At 36.7% G+C, this 18,389-nt stretch overlaps 1 protein-coding gene across 2 annotated transcripts in view; it reads left to right on the top strand.

Moving 5' to 3' along the window:
* The window catches only part of LOC135253119 (BMP/retinoic acid-inducible neural-specific protein 3-like), a 33,104-nt gene extending 17,122 nt beyond the window's left edge, over positions 1–15,982 (top strand). For both annotated transcript variants that reach the window (XM_064332016.1, XM_064332017.1), the window contains 3 exons: positions 202–438; positions 4,771–4,993; positions 14,055–15,982. In XM_064332016.1, the coding sequence (XP_064188086.1) occupies positions 202–438; positions 4,771–4,993; positions 14,055–15,171 (1,577 nt within the window). In that variant the 3' untranslated portion in view covers positions 15,172–15,982. The remainder of the gene's footprint in view (positions 1–201; positions 439–4,770; positions 4,994–14,054) is intronic.
* Positions 15,983–18,389: the final 2,407 nt, after the last annotated feature.

The raw sequence follows: 18,389 nt of genomic DNA, 5'->3' as shown, positions 1-18,389 counted from the left end.
TTTTTGCATGGTTGCTCATAAACATGCATTTTTAGTACAGCAAGAACATCCATCAAGTGTACCATCAATGTCTTTTGGTAATGGTTTAGTGTATCTGTTTGCCAGCCATGATCATGATAGGGAATAATTTCTATTTATTGTATATTTCCTTAGATTTTCGTATGAAATTACTAATGTGGTAGTGATCCTGCATTTTCCCAGGATTGCAGGTTATTTTACCCGACTACTTGAAGAATCGATTTGTGGAGGCAGCCCTCAGCTATATTGGCTGTAACTCTGAGGGCGAGTTTGTGTGCAAGGAGAATGACTGCTGGTGCGAGTGCAGTGTGAGATTCCCACATTGCAATTGCCCTGAGGTGGATGTCCGTGCCATGGAGGACAATTTAATAAATATTAGAGAAGCCTGGACAGAAGCTAACCAGGAATTTGAAGACTCTGGTATGTATGCATTTTCAGATATACCTCTAAACAGTCGCTTGTAGCTTGTTTTTCACGGTAACAAAATGCAAAAAACTTGCGTATTACTGATGTATGTAGGTAGCAGGAAACAGTTGCAAGTGAAAAGGTAAGAAGTAATCATTTAATGCATTGTTTCATAACGTATAACATGTTCTGCTTAATTTGTATGATTGAAGAATAAGACTATAATTTCTATAAGGCTGGCTTTACATGGTGAAACTTTCATGCAACTTTAGTTGCTTGGAACTTAGGTGAAACTAAGTTGCAATTGAGTTGCATGGTGTAAAGCCCTCTGAAACGCACTTGAAACTTGTCTGAAACTCAGCCACAACAGTTGCAAAACTCTCAACTGTGTGAAACTAGTTTCATGCAACAGCCAATCAAAACGCTGATAACGTGCCAGGTGATGATCTCAAACTACTGTTGATGCGGTATCATTTCAACTGATTGTTTTAACTCGACAACGTGGCTTATCACCAAAATGGACAAAATAATAAAACAGAAGATGGTCTCTTGGACGCTTCAGAAGGAGATTATCCTCATAGACTTCATGCAAGGTAGGTAACACTAAAGTTTTTCATTTTGTCAAACAGCTGAACTATGTCAACAAACTAATGTGAGCTAGGCAAAGTTTGTTTACATTGCAGTTAGCTGGTGACTAGCTAACCGCTAGCTTAGTTAATGTTAACATGACGGTATAGTTTGAACATTTTGCTAACGTTTGTTGTCTGTTTTGATAGCTAATCTTCTGAAATCTGCTGTTGTTATCGCAATCTATATAACGTTAGGTTATTAAATTCCTCCTCTCTTGACAGCCGCTTAATTTTACAGAGAGGAGATTCAATTGGGACCTGATGGATGAAACCTATTACAAAAGCTAATCTTAGTGGAATAAACTATTAAATCAAATGTGTTGCATGAGACTTTGATTATTTTTGAATTTCTTCGTGTAACTGTCAAGTTGCATGGAAATTATGTTTCATGCAATTTGCAACCTGCAACTAGTTGCGTGAAAGTTTCACCATGTGAAGCCAGCCTAAGGGTTTTATTCATTTATTTTCCTTTACTTGGTTCAGTATTTCTTCTGTACAGAATTAAAACATCTTCCACAACTTTGAAGCTACACGTGATTTGTAGCTCTCTGTTCAACCAATTTGGAGCTTCCTCTGTTAGGCTGGCTTTATACGGTGGAACTTTCACACAACTAGTTGCCTAGCTCACGTTTGTTTGTTGACATGGCTCAGCTTCTGAAGCGTCCAAGAGACCATCTTCAGTTGTATTATTTTGTCCATTTTAGTGATAAGCCACGTTGTCGATTTGATATCAATCAGTTGAAATGATACCGCATCAACAGTAGTTTGACATCATCACCTGGCACGTTATCAACATTTTGATTGGCTGTTGCATGAAACTAGTTTCACAAAGTTGAGAGTTTTGCAACTGTTGCGGCTGAGTTTCAGACAAGTTTCAAGTGCGTTTCAGAGGGCTTTACACCATGCAACCAGCTTAGTTTCACCTAAGTTCCAAGCAACTAAAGTTGCATGAAAGTTTCACCGTGTAAAGCCAGCCTTAGTTTATAGATAGCTGAGGCATATACAGTTTAGAATACATAGGGCTACTTTCTGTGCTTGGTTTTTATCGAGTTTCGATGGTGAATCAGTCACCCATTAAAATAATAATTTAAAAGCCGCAGTGCCCATTTGCAGTTTTTTACTTTATTTTCTAAATCAAACTGTATTCATGGATGTTGTGTGTTATCACGTTGGTAGCTTTTCTTTATTGAAGGGCAGAGGAGGCTATACAGTGATTAAAGATATACCAAATATTGTTGACAATTTTATTCCTGTAATAAATTTTGATAATTTGTTTAATTTCAAATCTGATTTGTCATTGTTATTGTTGTTATTATTATTATTATTATTATTATTATTATTATTAGGGGACAAACACTAGGTGCATACGCACTTATTTGTTAGGTTTTTCCACTATTATTATTTTTCTGCCATGGGAGTCTATGGCAGCCCCTAAAACCACCTGGAAATTTGGCATGCTTATAGAGGACAGTCCAAGGTACCACCTCACCAAATTTCAGGTTAGCCCCACTGGTGCCACAAACAGAGCAAGGTTGGACTTATATTTTTGGCTGTAACTTCTGAAACATTTGGCCTAGGGTCATGATTCTTCTCTAGATTCTGTAGGTCCTGCTAAGTTCAACGCATTCACTCACGTAAATTTCCACTATATTTGATTTTCTACCATTTTGAAGTTTATGAAAAATACATTTTAAACATCTATTCTCAGACAATTGACTGGGTCACCATGAAATTTGGCATGTATCAGAGTAGGCTGACCAATAGTGGTTAAAAGGTAGTTGCTAGGTGAAACAAAATGTCTGCAAACAAATTTGATGACAAAGGTGCCAAACAGGAAATGAGCCAAATCTCTGCAATGCTTTGATGTATTGATGCCAAACTAGGCACCCCTCTATGCCAGGGTGTCTAAGGAGCACCCACCAAGTTTAATAAAATTTGGCTACTTGGGTGCACTATACCATGGAAATTACTCTGGAATAAAAGCAGGTATTTCAGTCAAACTTGTTGTGGGCCAGTGCAGTAAAGGATACTAGTTCCTAAACAATGTAGCCATGGTGTCAGCCATTTTGTTTATCAGCCAACTTGGATTTAGACAAAAAAAAAACATTCTCCTCCTATAATTGTGACCCAATCTAGTTGCGATTTTTTTTAACTTCTTTGGATAATTGTATTCAATAGTCTTTACAGCTGCTAGGTCAAACAATATGGTCCCAATAAACCGACGAGTTTGGCAGTGAAGCTGCTGTAATGAAAGAGTGACCATATCTGCAGTACATTTGTCTATTGGCACAAAACTTGAGACACATACTTATCATGAATCCTACAGGACAGTACCAGGTTTTGTGCAATTTGGCCACTTTGTATGGTAGGCTTAAATGCCAATAAAGCTGAAAAAATAGTATCATTTCATTTTTAAATTTTAGGCTACTGTACGTTATCTCTGTGGATTTGTTAGTTCATAGTAATTATTATCTCTCAACATGGATAATGTTGACGTTACTGTCCGTGTATGCTCATGTCAATTTTTGGATATGATTTATACAGTTTATTAATGTATTTGTACCTGTATTTCAATTACCTCTGTGCTACCTTACACTTTGTAAATACCTGTTGATCACATTATTTGCTTGTGCTGCTGTGAGCAACTTGCGTCACTTCCAATGGAATTTCCAGCAATCATTTCCTTATATCAAAGTAATTTTAACATGGTTGTTTTGTCATGATGCTGCATTAGCCAAGCCAAGTTATTCAGTGCTAATGCAAGGTGATATTGTCTGCCCACTGTGTTTTTCATCATCCATAGGTTTATTTTTCTAAACTGGGTGAGTGGTGAGGGGTGGGGGGCTCCATGTGGACCACTGTGGTTAATACAGCAGTCAAAAGCTATGTGCATCGCATAGAATGACTGCTGCACTAAATAATTGACTGTTTACTTTACCCATGTTTATTATTATTTTGGAAATACAGTCACAAATAGGTTTTGAGACAAGCTACTAGGCTGGTTTCAATGTTTGCCAGGTGGGAGAAAAGGAACAAAATTAACCAGTTTTTTATTTTGTTCTAACCGGTTCTGGAACATTATGTTGCAGGCAGATCAAAAGAACAGAAATGTCAAAATTCCAATTCAGCTCGGAGCAAATGGACAGAATGTTTTTAAATTGGTTTTCAAGCCCTAGTCGAAGGTGCCACTTTACTCATTGAGTTGAATTGGACGTTTGGTCTATTATAGTACTTAGCCCCTTTATTGCTGCTGGCTGCTGTTAAAATTATGATTATTATTATTGTTATTATTAGTATTATTATTATTATTAAAATGATAATATAATAATAATAATAATAATAAGTAAAAATAATAAAATAAAAATAATAATAAAAGTCTGTCAAGCAGGAAGAGCTCCGAAAAGCACACACTGTCCACTGAAATAATGTGACATCAGTCCTTGTTTTTTTTCCTACTCTGCAGCCCCCATCTCATAAATGGTGTAGTTTATGTATGTCAGTCACTGAGAAACTGAAATATATTAACCAAGCCATGCACTAGAAAGATACACAGAGCAAATGGAGAGTTCGAATCACGATAGAGCCAGTTTTATAATTGGAAAGTGTGACTGCTTCCTTTTTAATGCTGAGTTTACTGTGCAAATCCCAAGTTCCATGACTTACTGATGAAGGAAAAATATCACCATATAATGATTCTTTATGATTATCTTGTTTATAGATGAGTTCCAAATGTTCGTGAGACGACTACCGACATTCTATGCTTTGAACTCATCTGCCATTGAATACTTCTGGAAGATGGATCCTGGTGTCCATCAGCGATACAGACAGCTGGAGATCAGCACAGGTCTACTGCTTAGCAAAGCCTGGAGAATTGTTAACAAGCTTTTCATGCTCAGCAAGAGATGCCACAATCAGCCAAAAATAATTGTGCTGAGAGAGAGGTATGAAATATTGTTTTACACTGTTCTGTAAAATAATTGACTGTTGAATTTCAATTGATAATATAATATAATGGGCTTAGTCTATCTAACGTAATGATTTGAAAAATTTTAAGTGTTAAGACTGGATGTGTAATATGTGGTATGGCTCGGAAAATCAAGGAACTAACAGATAGAAAACTGATAGTAGTCCAAATGTTTTCTTTTTCTCTAGTAATGCAAGTAAAGGTTGGAAAGGCTGGAAAATACAACATTACAACTTTCTATTTAGGACTATAACACACCGATTTTTGGAAAAATTGTTAATAAAGAAAAAGGAAAACTGCTTTAAATGAAGAACTTGAAAGTCAAGTAAAGTTCCATTTTAATTACATACTAAAATAATTAAAATGCCAATACGTGATCTTATTTTCATATATATACATGTGATATGCCCTACCAAGCCAACAATTTTAAGGAGTGCATCATTATTTCTGAAATTAATAATAATAATAATAATAATAATAAATTTATTTTATATAGCGCTTTTCATGAACTCAAAGACGCTTAAAAAATTACGGATTTAGTGTGTCCGTCAACAGTGTGTCAAAGCAAAGTAATTCTACAACCCCCATTCTCTCAAATCTGGCACACCTGTGACCCAAATGGTAGAGGACAAATAGTTAGGCTACAATGGCAAGGCTGAAAACCATTGCATAATAGATCAATTCATAGTACATCCTTAAGCAAATGGCAACAAAACCCTTACTCGATGTGTCCCAACAATTACAGCTAAGGTTGTAAAAACCTTGATATTCACCTTAACCTCACTTCAGAGTTGTAAATATTAGCAATACATTTCCATGGTGGCTGGATTTTTAGATGGAATTTTTTCACACTATCAGATATAATAAAAAAAAAAAAAATTTGGATCAGAAGGGTTGAACACTACTGTGTATATCCCACAGTGTTACAACTGCTTGTAGTGAAAAGTGCCCATAAACATGAATCAGATTGCTGTTCTCAACTAGTTATTAATTTGGAAAAGGACCTTGGGTTCATATTGTCATTTTAATGATTTTTTTCTACCATATATCTAGACCAGTTAGTTTGTGCGCTTTCTTACAGGCAAGGGGACCCTGCTTACAGAAAGTTAATGAAAACGGTATCGATGTGACAGACATTGGTAATATACAGGGAAGCAACCGGAATGGTCTACACTCAAAACAAACAAAAAACAAAAACATTTTTTCTATTTTATTTGGTACCACTGTCATCAAAGTTAGAGTCGTTATTAATAATCTTAAAAGGCAATACGGTTATGCTTGGAAGTATGGCCCTGGAAGCCCTCCTGCACATCCACACAAGCATGCATGGATAATGCAGGAAGGGCAGCAACAGCAACTCCACCACCACCACCCCCAACCCCCACCCCCTGCCAGAGGAGTATGCTCAGATCAGTTCCGGCAGCAAAAAGGAGCATTACCTTCAATTATACAGGATAGGCTGTTTTTGGATGTGAGAGGAAACCCACGTGAACACGGGGTGAAAATGTAAACTCCACACAGACAGGCTGCGGTTGGAGTTAAACTCGGGCCCCTCCTGCCGCGAGGTGACAGTTCCATCCACTGTGTCTCCCCTAAATGATAGTTTCATAAACTCTCATTTATCAAAGGAGCTGGGGTGGTGGCAGGTTTTTAGACTGGAATTCTGCAGCAAGCATGCGTGCAGGAGGAGGCAGATTTAGACTGGCAATGTGCAGCAAGCATGAATGCAGGAGGAAGTAGCCAAGCAAGTAGAGGGAGGCCATTTAAATAGACCGCCCTGTTATGTGAATGGCCTGTGATAGCCGAACATCACTAATTAGCCAAGCCATCAGCTAATTCAGCCAGAGACAGGCTTGACTCTTGTTGCCTCCCAGAACTAATGTGTTGCTTGATTGGAAATATTGTAACAGTATTTTCCTATAAAAGAGTAAAACATGAAGCAGCAATTATTTATTGCTGCTTTATGTTTTAAGTATAGATGTGAATTTTTATAATACCTTTATAACAAGGAACATGCAGTTCCTTCAAAGGACACAGAGTACAAGGACTTCACAAGATAAAAAAATAAATACAACCTATCATCCACTCTTTGCAAGCACTTTGTCAAGAAGATAAAAAACAAACATAGAGTTTACAGTAGTAAAGTGTCTTTAGATGGAGGTTTGATGTATAGGGCCACCAGTTTGTCTCAACCATGTGACCTGCAGGTATTTAAACTTGTATTTCAATGGTTATTCTCCATGTGTCCCCATAGGCACTCCAACAGCACAGTCAGGTGACTAATCTTACAACTGAGTTTTCTAATTGAGACATTTATAAAAACAATTAGTTGATCTATTATGGGGAGGAAAGTGAACATGGATAAAAATGTAAATACTTCAAAAAGAATGTTTTTGATCCACTGGTCCTCACCCCTGATCCTGGAGAGCTGCAAGGTCTGCTGGCTTTCGTTGTTACTCAGCACTTGAGTAGCACAGCAATTGATCCGGTCACCTGGTTTCTTGTGTATGAATCAGTTGTTGATCTTAAGGAAAAAGGACTCTGTGGCTCTCCTGGACCAGGATTGACTTTCAGCAAAAATAAAAATGCACGCATATAAAGCAGGTTTTTGTTTAAGCTCAGCTCTAAGACATTTGATTCTACTTAAGGTTTTGACTGAAGACCATGATTAGTTCATTTGTGGTATCATTAATTTAGTTGTTATTCAACTTTTTTGTGTAAGTTAAATGTTATATAACTGCTGTCATTTTTTCTCATTTGGCCATTTTCCACTGCTTCTTACAAAACCTAACATGCCCCATGTATGGTATTTAAGAAAATACTGTAGCTGCTATATTGTAGTAAGTAATCAAACAGATCTTAACACACACGTCTCACTTGTAAACATCAGTCAGTCATAGTCTGTGCTAAATTACTGGCAATTACTTTATCAACTTAGATTGCTGAAGTGGTGCAAATGGGATAATTGTTTGAGAAGTGGGTCGAGACTGTCGCGACCTCTAGCTCGTGGAGGACTGAAGTACCATGTGAGAAAACAAGGGGAGAGAAACTGGTGGTGCTACAGATATATCGCATCACAACTAAAAAGGTTCAGGGCTGCATGCATGTTGTATTTAGTAACTGAAGGCTGGAGGTGGTGGTGGGGTGCCAATACCTTTCTATTCAGCTAACTTTCTTTTTTTTTAATTTCATTTTGGTATATTTTATTCACATTTATTTTGAACACATGCATTTTACTCCTACTCCTCTGGAACAGTTTCTCTAGGTCCCCATTCATTTTTTCTTCCGTGCATGCATAAGCAGTTTATGACATTAAGTAATATTTTTGATATTAGATATCAAGGGAAACATTCATAAAAATTAACTGCATTACCGCCTACTTATAGGCAATAATTTGGTTTCATTTGTTGTTCAAATTTGATGGGTATGTTTCATGTGGACTTTGGCGAAGGGTCATATTAACAATGTCATAAATTATGCACCAATATGCACCATATGATTTAACACCTGGGAGAATTCCATTGCCACAGGCAGGGGAGCTGTCCAGTTCCCTGAATCTGACCTCTATCCGGAGATGTAGCCCACCATTTTAACTGATGTCCTACAACAAATATATCGTAGAAGAAGGAGCACGACACTAGCTCAAAAGTGCAATAATGTATCACATTTTTAGTTGTGAAAATCTGAGTACATCTGGAGCTGTGCCTCATCTCGTCTGAGTATATTTTTTTTTATTTTACTCAAAAACTGCTCTAGGTGTCTATTATTTCTGAATGCACACATAAATTAAAGGGCTGGTTTTGATCGCCTGTTTTTGAAAGTAAGTGCTGATTGCCGATTCGGTCACATTCATTGTAGACTTGCCTGACATTTTACAAAGGATACATTTTAATTTGGCACACACATAATGCAATAGGGCATAATAATTGGAACCACTCAGCCAAAAATGACATTGCCTGAATGACCAGCAAATGGTCATTTAGTATTTCTTTGAACTTACAGTAATACAACCTCATCTCATAGAATTGGACCGCTTTGAATGAATGATTTTTTTTTTTTTTTTTACTGAAGTAACATTGTTATTGCAAAAGGTAGGTCTAAAGACTTGTCTCCATGTAATGAAAATGCCTATTTAAATTATAACAGAAAACAAATTACAATGCAGGTCCAATGTCATCTTTATTCATTCATTCTAGTGTTGAGTGACAAGTCATTCGGTTTCTGTTAACACAAAGAAGGATATCCTTGCATAGAATATCCTCTCTCTTACATCTCTAAAATGTTAGTGGTGCGGCCTCTTGCAACTATGACAACGGCATTGTTCACTGACAAGTCTACAAATTGCATTGTTTCTAAATACCTTGTGTTGCATTGGTAAATAGATTGTGTTTGTACTGTCGAAGATGACAAAATGGCAGTCATTTCAATTTTTGGCTGGCATCTTTACATTGTTCACAGAATTTTCCCCCTATGAGCCTCTGTGCCATTTGTCCTGGAATTGTGCCACTTGGTAGATAGGTTTATGTCCTTAAATTTGATGTTTTGCTCAAAGTACCCGTAAGAGTACCAATAAGTACTGCCTATAATTTTTTTTTGTTGTCATTATGCATTTTTGTGTTACCCCCTGTTATATTTTTGTAAGGGTTAATATTTCTCAGTGAATATTCATAGCCAAGGGAGCTCTAATGAATTGATATGGAGTGTACAATGGTAAAGCTCTGTTGTGTTTATAAATGCATTGGAGTACTTACACAGGACATTTACAGAATAGAAGTTGTATTCCTGAATGTGATATGACCATGCTAAATGTTACAGCTTAGAGCTGGACTGATCCTGCAGGCAACACTGCAGGTTGTTTTTTTCTTTTTCATATGTATGCAGCATTGAGTATGCAGTAATATCCAAAATGGCAAGCTAGTGAGAGGATTGAAATTCTGCACATGCTTGAAAGGGGCTAAACTGCATCCTCACCTTTGCCACTCAACGTATCTCTTCATTTATCACATGGATTGTCTTGACAGCTAAGCAGTTGATAATTAATTGTTAAAATAATTAAAATCAAACTACCAAGGAAGTTGAACTTAACAATAGTGGTAACTTAATAAAAAAGGTTTTTATATTTTAAAGGCAGTTAATATTTGCCATTTACGAGTCTTTTACACATTTTGCCCTTTCTTGTGTACACCCTCACTTGAAAGGGCAAAACAAAGTAATGATGTGTCTCATCAGGTTATAGGTTATAGTGCATATGATATTTAATGACTAATGATTGACTAAATTGATATGTAGCATAATTTGCTTCTACTTACAGCACAGCCGTTATCAGCCATTTTCACAGGGGATCCGCAGCTCATTCACAGAATTGTTTTCCCAATGAATGCTTGTTCTACTATTCAAAACATTCAATATAATGATTTTTATTTTTGTGAGTCGATTCATTGGAAACATGACAAAATATTCCTGAGCTTGTGCAAAGGCTACTCAAACATGGCCATTTATTTTTTATTGGTTGTCTATCAGGTCCCAAAGTAATTAAATACACCAGGGCTTTTAACTATTGACATTGGGTTATTTCAGTATGCTGGTTACTCACGAGGGAGCAATTAGTGAAATTGACTTCTTTCTCCTTGGAATGATAGCCACTTGCCTATCACTGTCAACCTTGTCAACATGACAGAAAGCTGCTCTGCTTTCCTTGTCCTGTTTAATGGGTACCTGTGCTGAGCCTTTTTGAACAGGCTGTCCTTAATAGGACATCGTCCTTTGGGCTAATATGCAGGTCAATGACACTTTTCAGCATGGAGCTGCAGGGCTTTATGAAGTTTCATCCACTGTCTCAACTTTAGCGATTAGAAAATAGATATTTTTATAGCAGGTCTACTCTTTTTGCCAGTGCAAACCATACCCACGTGGGCTTATTGGTTTTCACCCACTTGCCTTTGGGAATTCCTTATAGTATTTTCAGTAAAAGTTAAAATATTCCACAGCTTAGTATTACCAATATGCTAAGTCATAAATACAACAGCCGATGCTTGTGAGAGGCTTAAATAGAGGACGCAGAAATTTTCTTTTATTTTGTTTGAATTATCTGAGTAATTAATTGCCGTTCTCTTAATTTTCTTCTCAACATGTTAGAGAATGCAAATTATGACTCAATTCAATTTAGCTAAATAGATTTAATCACAACAAAGAAGAAACTTAACTTAACTAATCTCGAAGATTTCCGTTTCGTTCTCTTTGGCGGTACCAATGGCGAGAATCGGTAATTGCAGGTGTGTTTTTGGACCTCACTTCCCATAGATCCAACTGGATCCAACCAGTGTCGCCTGTGTGACGTCAGTCAGTTGGTACCTGGGCCACGCCAACTATTACACTTATTATTTACTGAATAGAAAATGGTTGTTATACAAGTAACGTTATGTACATACTCATTCATTGTCTAACATTAGGCTAACTTAAGCTGTCTTTACACTGCCGAGCCGGGTTAAAATGCTGTAGCAGACCTGGGGTAGAATTAGAGATGATCAATTTCCACAAACGTTCTTTATCCACCTTTTGCTCGGTATTGAACATCTTTACACTGCAGAGAAGAATTCGCGGGATTCGCTGTGGCTCGTGCAATTATGTATCTCGTGCACAATAAACAGTCTTTCGTGAATGATTGTTGTGTGATATTTTTGAAACAACTGCCTTGTTGTTTCTGTTTTTGCTAGCTAAACTGTTTGAGAATAAAGCTGAGCTGAGTGTTAAATTAGCAATCAGAATAAGAAGAATAAAACAAAAACAAAGGAGATTTAATCAAAAAAGGGCATCAAAGCTGAGGGAGCATATGAGGAAGCGTAATAAAATAATAACAACGCTAATCCATACTGCCGTATTCTTTTATTTAGTTTTCTCTGGCTTGACATCTTTACACAGAAATCAGACCCGGCTCTGCTCCAACTATATCCCGGCTTTATTCCGATCAATATATCGATGAACTTGATGGCAATGTAACTAACGGTAACGTTAAGGCCAGTTCAGATCAATGATTCGCAATGAGATGAAACGGTTTTAGAATGTTGCAGAGAAAATTGCAGCGGTGTGAACTGGTTAGTTGCAGAGTGTCTGAAGCCGTTGCCTAGGGTCTCAAAAGACCCACCTTGTCAAATCGCCAAGTGCAGTTTTAGAACGTTTACAATCAGACATCTTGGAATTTTGCAAGTTGCATCCAGTCTTGCTGCGAATCATTGATCTGAACTGGCCTTTAGTTAGCTACATTGCAACACTGCAACAAGGTGGCATTGCATTCGAGAGACGGTTTGCGAGGTCGGTACCGGTCAGTAGCGTTAGCTAGCGTTTTTTCTAATTGTTAGCCGACATTAGATTGTGTTAATTACATTAGCTAGCTAGCTAATGCAACGTTACCTGATATGAGAGATGGATACTGTGTGCAACGTTGTCTAAACTAATGTTGCCTTTATTGACATGGTCCCGTAGCTAGCGTTAGCTGTGCAAATAGCTATGTAATTTATGTAACATTGTCATCAAATGTAATACAAAATCTACATCAAAAATAATATGACCTCTCACAACCCCCCACCCCCCCCCCGGCGGATCAACCACTGACGGGTGATGGACAATGCGTCACTATCTATGCGCCGCTTGAGATTTTTTCCCGGGAATGTCGCCACAGACACCAAGTTCTTTAATCAAAAATTATTATAATAATCATAATATAAATTCATATAATAATAGGCTCAATCACCATTGTGTTACCTAATTCAGCGATAGATAGTAACTTAACAGACATTTATTTTAATGAAAATCTTCGAGATTATTACTTTAAAGAGGAGAAGGCCTAACTGTATTACAGCAGTGTTCAGCAGAACATGCAGTAATGGCTAGTGAACAAAGTTCAGAAAATCTGTGCTGTTTCATGAGCATTCAATCTACAGAATCTTATCAATATTTTGTAAATTTTGACAGAGAATAAAGAGTACATTTACAGTACAATAGATATACACAAATCTCTCAAAAATTTGTGGCATAAAGCAAAGAACAATAATGCAAACAAACAATCAGAAACAAGGGAAATCATTGTTCCTAACGGCAGTGGTTCTTCTGTGAATTTATTGTGTTATTCTTACTTCGTGGACCCCCTTTACACCTGCCATTAATATACATCATTTATCTACTTTATATCCAGATATGATTTAGCCGGATTACATTTACATACCTCCTTTTAGTTTCCAACTAAACAGCCATCACTGAAACAGGAGTACCAGTGCACAGTATTTCATACATGTTTTGCAAGCTGTTTTTTCCTTGATTTTCTAATGACAATATAGGATTTGTCTGCTTAGAGTGTCTATCACTTATGGTTTGAGGCCTTTTTTGTCCTAGATAAAGAAGTTTTATTACAAATCTGAGAAGCTCATTTGGCAAATTAATATTTTATCTGGGTGTCAGCAATTTACAAAGATAATGTGCAAGCTTATATTTATTTTTTAAAAATGATACATTTTGTGACCAAGTATTTTGCGCTGTTGCACTCATTGCATTATTGATATTATTTTGAAAACAATGTTAACACTGAAAAAGAATCACAGGGCAATACATACAGATACAAATAAACATGTTATCAAATAAAATCTTGTATTGTTTCTAAATCATAATTGTAAAAGGAATGAGGCTATACAGTGAAAAGCACTACAAGCACATTCCTTAGCTCCATTTTTCTTTCTTCAATGGTGGAAACTGCTGACAGGCAGCAGAGCTCTCATCCATTACCTCCCACCTGCTTATTCCCCATCTCTCAGGGAGCCATTTCCATGAATATTTATATGTTCTGCTAGTATGGCTTATGTTGGAAGGCAGGAGAACAGCTTTATTGCTGATCATATGTTCCTCACTGTGGAATACGATGGTCCACAATGTGATGGAAACCATGTCTCGACAGAATGATTAGAACTTTAATTGCAATGCTTTTATGTAAAGAAAAAGGAAATAAGATTTGTTTTTATATGTCTCTAACTCTCATTTTTTATAATTATTAGGTCTTTCAGCTACTGGCTGAATTATATCCTGTCCATCCTGTACTGCAGTGAGAATAATCACATTGGAACCTATATAGAAGAGATGCGAAGCTGTTCTTGCCCCTATGAACAACCATCCTGTCAAGCAATCATCCCATGTGCAGTTGGTGAAGGCCCATACTGTGCCTCTTGCTCCCTTGAGAACAAAACACGGTGTGCCAACTGTAACCCAGGATACATGCTCAGCCAAGGAACATGCAGGTACGAGGTGCCTGAATCTACAGATCACTACATCGGCTTTGAGACAGATCTGCAAGACCTGGAGCTGAAATACCTGCTCCAGAAACAGGATAGCCGCATCGCAGTACATGCCATCTTCATCAGCAATGACATGAGGTTAAATAATTGGTTTGATCCATCTTGGCGAAAAAGGATGTTGCTCACACTGAAGAGCAATAAGTACAAGTCCAGCCATGTACACATGCTCCTGGGGATATCCCTTCAGATATGCCTCACTAAAAACAGTACATTAGAACCACTGCTATCAGTTTATATAAACCCTTTTGGCGGCAGCCATTCTGAAAGCTGGATCATGCCCATCGATCAAAATAGTTACCCTGATTGGGAAAGGACAAAGTTAGATATACCTCTTGACTGTTACAACTGGACACTGAGTTTGGGCAACAAATGGAAAACATTTTTTGAGACAGTGCACTTCTACCTGAGGAGCCGTATAAAGACCACATCAGCCCATGGAAACAGCACTGTCTATTTGGAACCACTAGAGTTCATGGACCCTTCCCAAAATCTGGGATACATGAAAATTAACAGTATGCAGGTATTTGGATACAGTATGCACTTTGACCCAGAAGCAATTCAGGACCTGATTCTGCAGCTGGATTATCCATACACTCAGGGATCACAGGATTCTGCCCTTCTTCAGCTGGTAGAGATCCGTGACCGTGTCAATAGGCTGTCACCACCTGGTCCCCAACCCCTAGACTTGTTCTCCTGTTTGCTTCGTCATCGGTTGAAATTATCCACTACCGAAGTTGTCCGAATACTTGTGGCTTTACAGGCTTTCAGTTCCAAGCAACCAAACTCTTTGGAGTATGAAACAACAAAATTATGCAGTTAAGAGAATGTAAGCAAACCTTCATAGAAAGGATAATCATTATACATCATATGGATCCAATTACTATTTAGAACAGTATGAGAAAGTATATGTAATGTTTCCACATACATGCATACAGTAATTTCTAACTGGAAGGTGTTGCCATTAGCTAACTGTGGGAATACACTTTCATATGGGACTTCAGGCATCACAGTTGCTCCTGGGGGGTAGGGAAGTCTATGAATATATTGTTTTATATTGACCTGCAAAATTGTAAAAAAAAAATTTTAAAAAAAGAAAGAAAGAAAACATGACGTTTCATTGCATTGCAAATCAGTTCCAGACATATGTATTCCTAAGTACAGAAGTCCATAGAATTAAAGTACAGATAACTAAATCAAAATAGCTAAATTCACATGGACTTTTGTCTGATAGATTTATTTGGTTTCACTATTTTGTTAGCATGCAGAATATTATTGCCCTCATTCCATAACAACTGATTATATCTTCCTGTTTCTTGTGCAGCCAGGATCTTCTATGAATCTGGGGTTCTTGAGCTGTCTTTTGTCGTTTTTCTGTTATGTATCACCAGTAGCTTCACTGATCATAATTATTTTATTTCCCCACTGTATGTTTTTGTTTTAAAATATAAGTCCAGAAATATAATTATTCTGTAAACATTAGGAAATTAGGATTGGAAATGTTATTGTGTGTTGAATTTTCTGTACCCTCCTTTTTTCAAACAGGTTGTTTGTTATAAGCTGAAAAAGCATAATATGTAAATGATATGTTTAAAAATTTGTTAAAATACTAAATAAACATAATTTTTATGTGACATCTCTGCATTTGGAAAATTAATTAAAATGAGATAAATCATTAATATATAAATAATGCTTGAAAAAAGCATATACTGTCATTGGTTAGTTAAGCATAGTTTTGCATATCTGTTGTCCAGGAAATAATATCTTCATCTTCAGAACTGAATTTGTTGCAAATCAATAGACTTGGAAAATAATTCAAGAAATAATGTGATTGTCTTAAATGTAGCAAAACAAGTAAGAGTGTGAACAGAGGATTTATTGTTGACTGATTTTAGAGAGTATTCATTAATTGACCAGTAATATTTAGAACAGAAAAGCTGTAGCTAAAGTAGTGTAGCCCTACTTCTTCCTATAATTGATCTTTATAAAATTTGGAGATGAAGCAAAAAACCTGGTAACTTCATTATACATGTATGTCAATACAAGCCCCAGAGCAGATCTTTCTCCATTGTTATCCATAAATGCTCAGAGACATATCCTCAAGCTAATGACTTCCCTCAAAATATTTCATCTCTGAAATCAACCTTCCCAATTCAACAAAATTGTTTTTCCCTGTGTTGTAAAAGAATATCTTGGTAAATCTCTTGTTGGGGTGCCCTATGTAAATTTTGTTATTTTCTGCAAAACAGCCAATTCAACAGTCGTAGAACAGCAAACACAACTGTAGAACATTTGAATGTGGCACAGTGCTCTTAGTAGTTAATGAGAAGTTCAGGTAGACATTTATTGTGAGGTTGTGTTTCTCCTCAGATGAAGCTGCACCAGCAGTACATGAACAGAAAATTGCTATGTCCGCAGGTCAGTCAGGTCTAGAAAATCTAGTTTGCAGTGACAGGAAAAGAATAACCTCCCTCTAACCCACTGTGTCTGTTGCATTTACATTGATGGATGGGTGCTGGAGAAAGACCGACAGGCACAGTATCAAAGCCCATTATCTCAGATGTTTCTTTCACTCCCCTCTAGTCAGTTGCAATCTGAAGAGTTTTATGTCTTTCTGTCAGTGCTGAAATAAAGGAATTTCACCTGAAAATCCCAAGAGTTCCGAGTTCTCTCAACACTCTGATTGCAGTAAAGCTTTGCATTTTACTTTGAATTACAAATTCACTTTTCTCAGGCTACCAATTTCAGGACAACTGGCGGGCATGTTGTCCATTACATAGCAACTACTTGGCTGTTTGGTCAGCTCTGAGCTCAGCCTTGCTGGAATGAAAGTCAGAGGAAAAGTCATTTGAAAGAGTGCAGCTGACTAATAAACCACTTGACAATGCCGTATGTATTTCTGTGTATTTGACATATAGTTTCATAATAGATGGTGAAACCAACATTTAGCAGTTGGATGAATTGCTTTTCTCTCAGTGTAATCAGAAATTCCATAGGCAATGAGGCAATCAAGCATACTGATTTTTGGATATTTACATGTCATTCCTTGTCTGGATTATTCACAGACACAATGTTTTAAACAGCTGAATTATCAAAGTCTTCCATTTACAATTCAAAACACTTAACTCTTGGATTTCAATATTAAATTCAAGCTCTTTTTTTTTTTTTTTTTTTTACATTTGTCCTTTCTGTTTAAAAAGACCTTCAGAAGTCTCACGAGGTAGGCCATTAATTATGTTAAAATGTGGTATTTAATAACCATTTGAAACAAGAACAGCACTGCAGATTGCACACTAAGACCTCCCTTAGGGAGCGAAAATCACTGTCTGAATCACATTGCTTCTAGCGACGGTAAATGAGTGGGAGCTAAATGCACAATTGTTTGCTCTATGTTAACAGACTTGATCTTAAAAGCACTTTTCAGAAACTTATGAAGTACACTGCTCCATGTATTTTATTCTAAAATGGGATATAATCCATTTTCTTCCAGAATGCACATGGGGAATGCTGTGCATTCAATCAGTATAAAATCAATTAGTACTGAAAGAAATTATAAAAATCTGTATTTTGCTGGTCACACATATATTTAAGCACGATTCATTTAAAATATTCTGCTAAATATATTTTCACAAATCATACTGTAAAATGTAGCCTATATTGCACATGGATATACAGTTGTGGATTTAACACATTTAGACTGCACTGTGCAGATTACGTAACAATGGACAATGGGTTACATAATGAATACTAGGCTCACAAATGTTTAGGTGTAAAAATTATATTTATGCACATTAAATTTTTCTGCCAGAGTAAAGAAGTGAAACTAATTTGGTGGCAATAAAACTAAATTCATGGAACAGGAATATGAGTATATAAGTGATTCTGTCTGAAAGTTATATTAACAAGTAGAGTACATATTTGAAAGGAGCCAATTACATAATGATTTGGCGGGCCAAATATAGTCTTTCTTTAGACAGTTTTATATTTCAGTCAGACAACTATTTGAATTAGGACAGATTTGATTTGGTTATTCTTAAAATG

The sequence above is a fragment of the Anguilla rostrata genome, chromosome 4 (genome assembly GCF_018555375.3).
Source record: "Anguilla rostrata isolate EN2019 chromosome 4, ASM1855537v3, whole genome shotgun sequence".
NCBI lineage: Eukaryota > Metazoa > Chordata > Actinopteri > Anguilliformes > Anguillidae > Anguilla > Anguilla rostrata.
The sequence above is the reverse complement of the archived record's forward strand: the minus strand, read 5'-3'. Positions and strand labels throughout refer to the sequence as shown.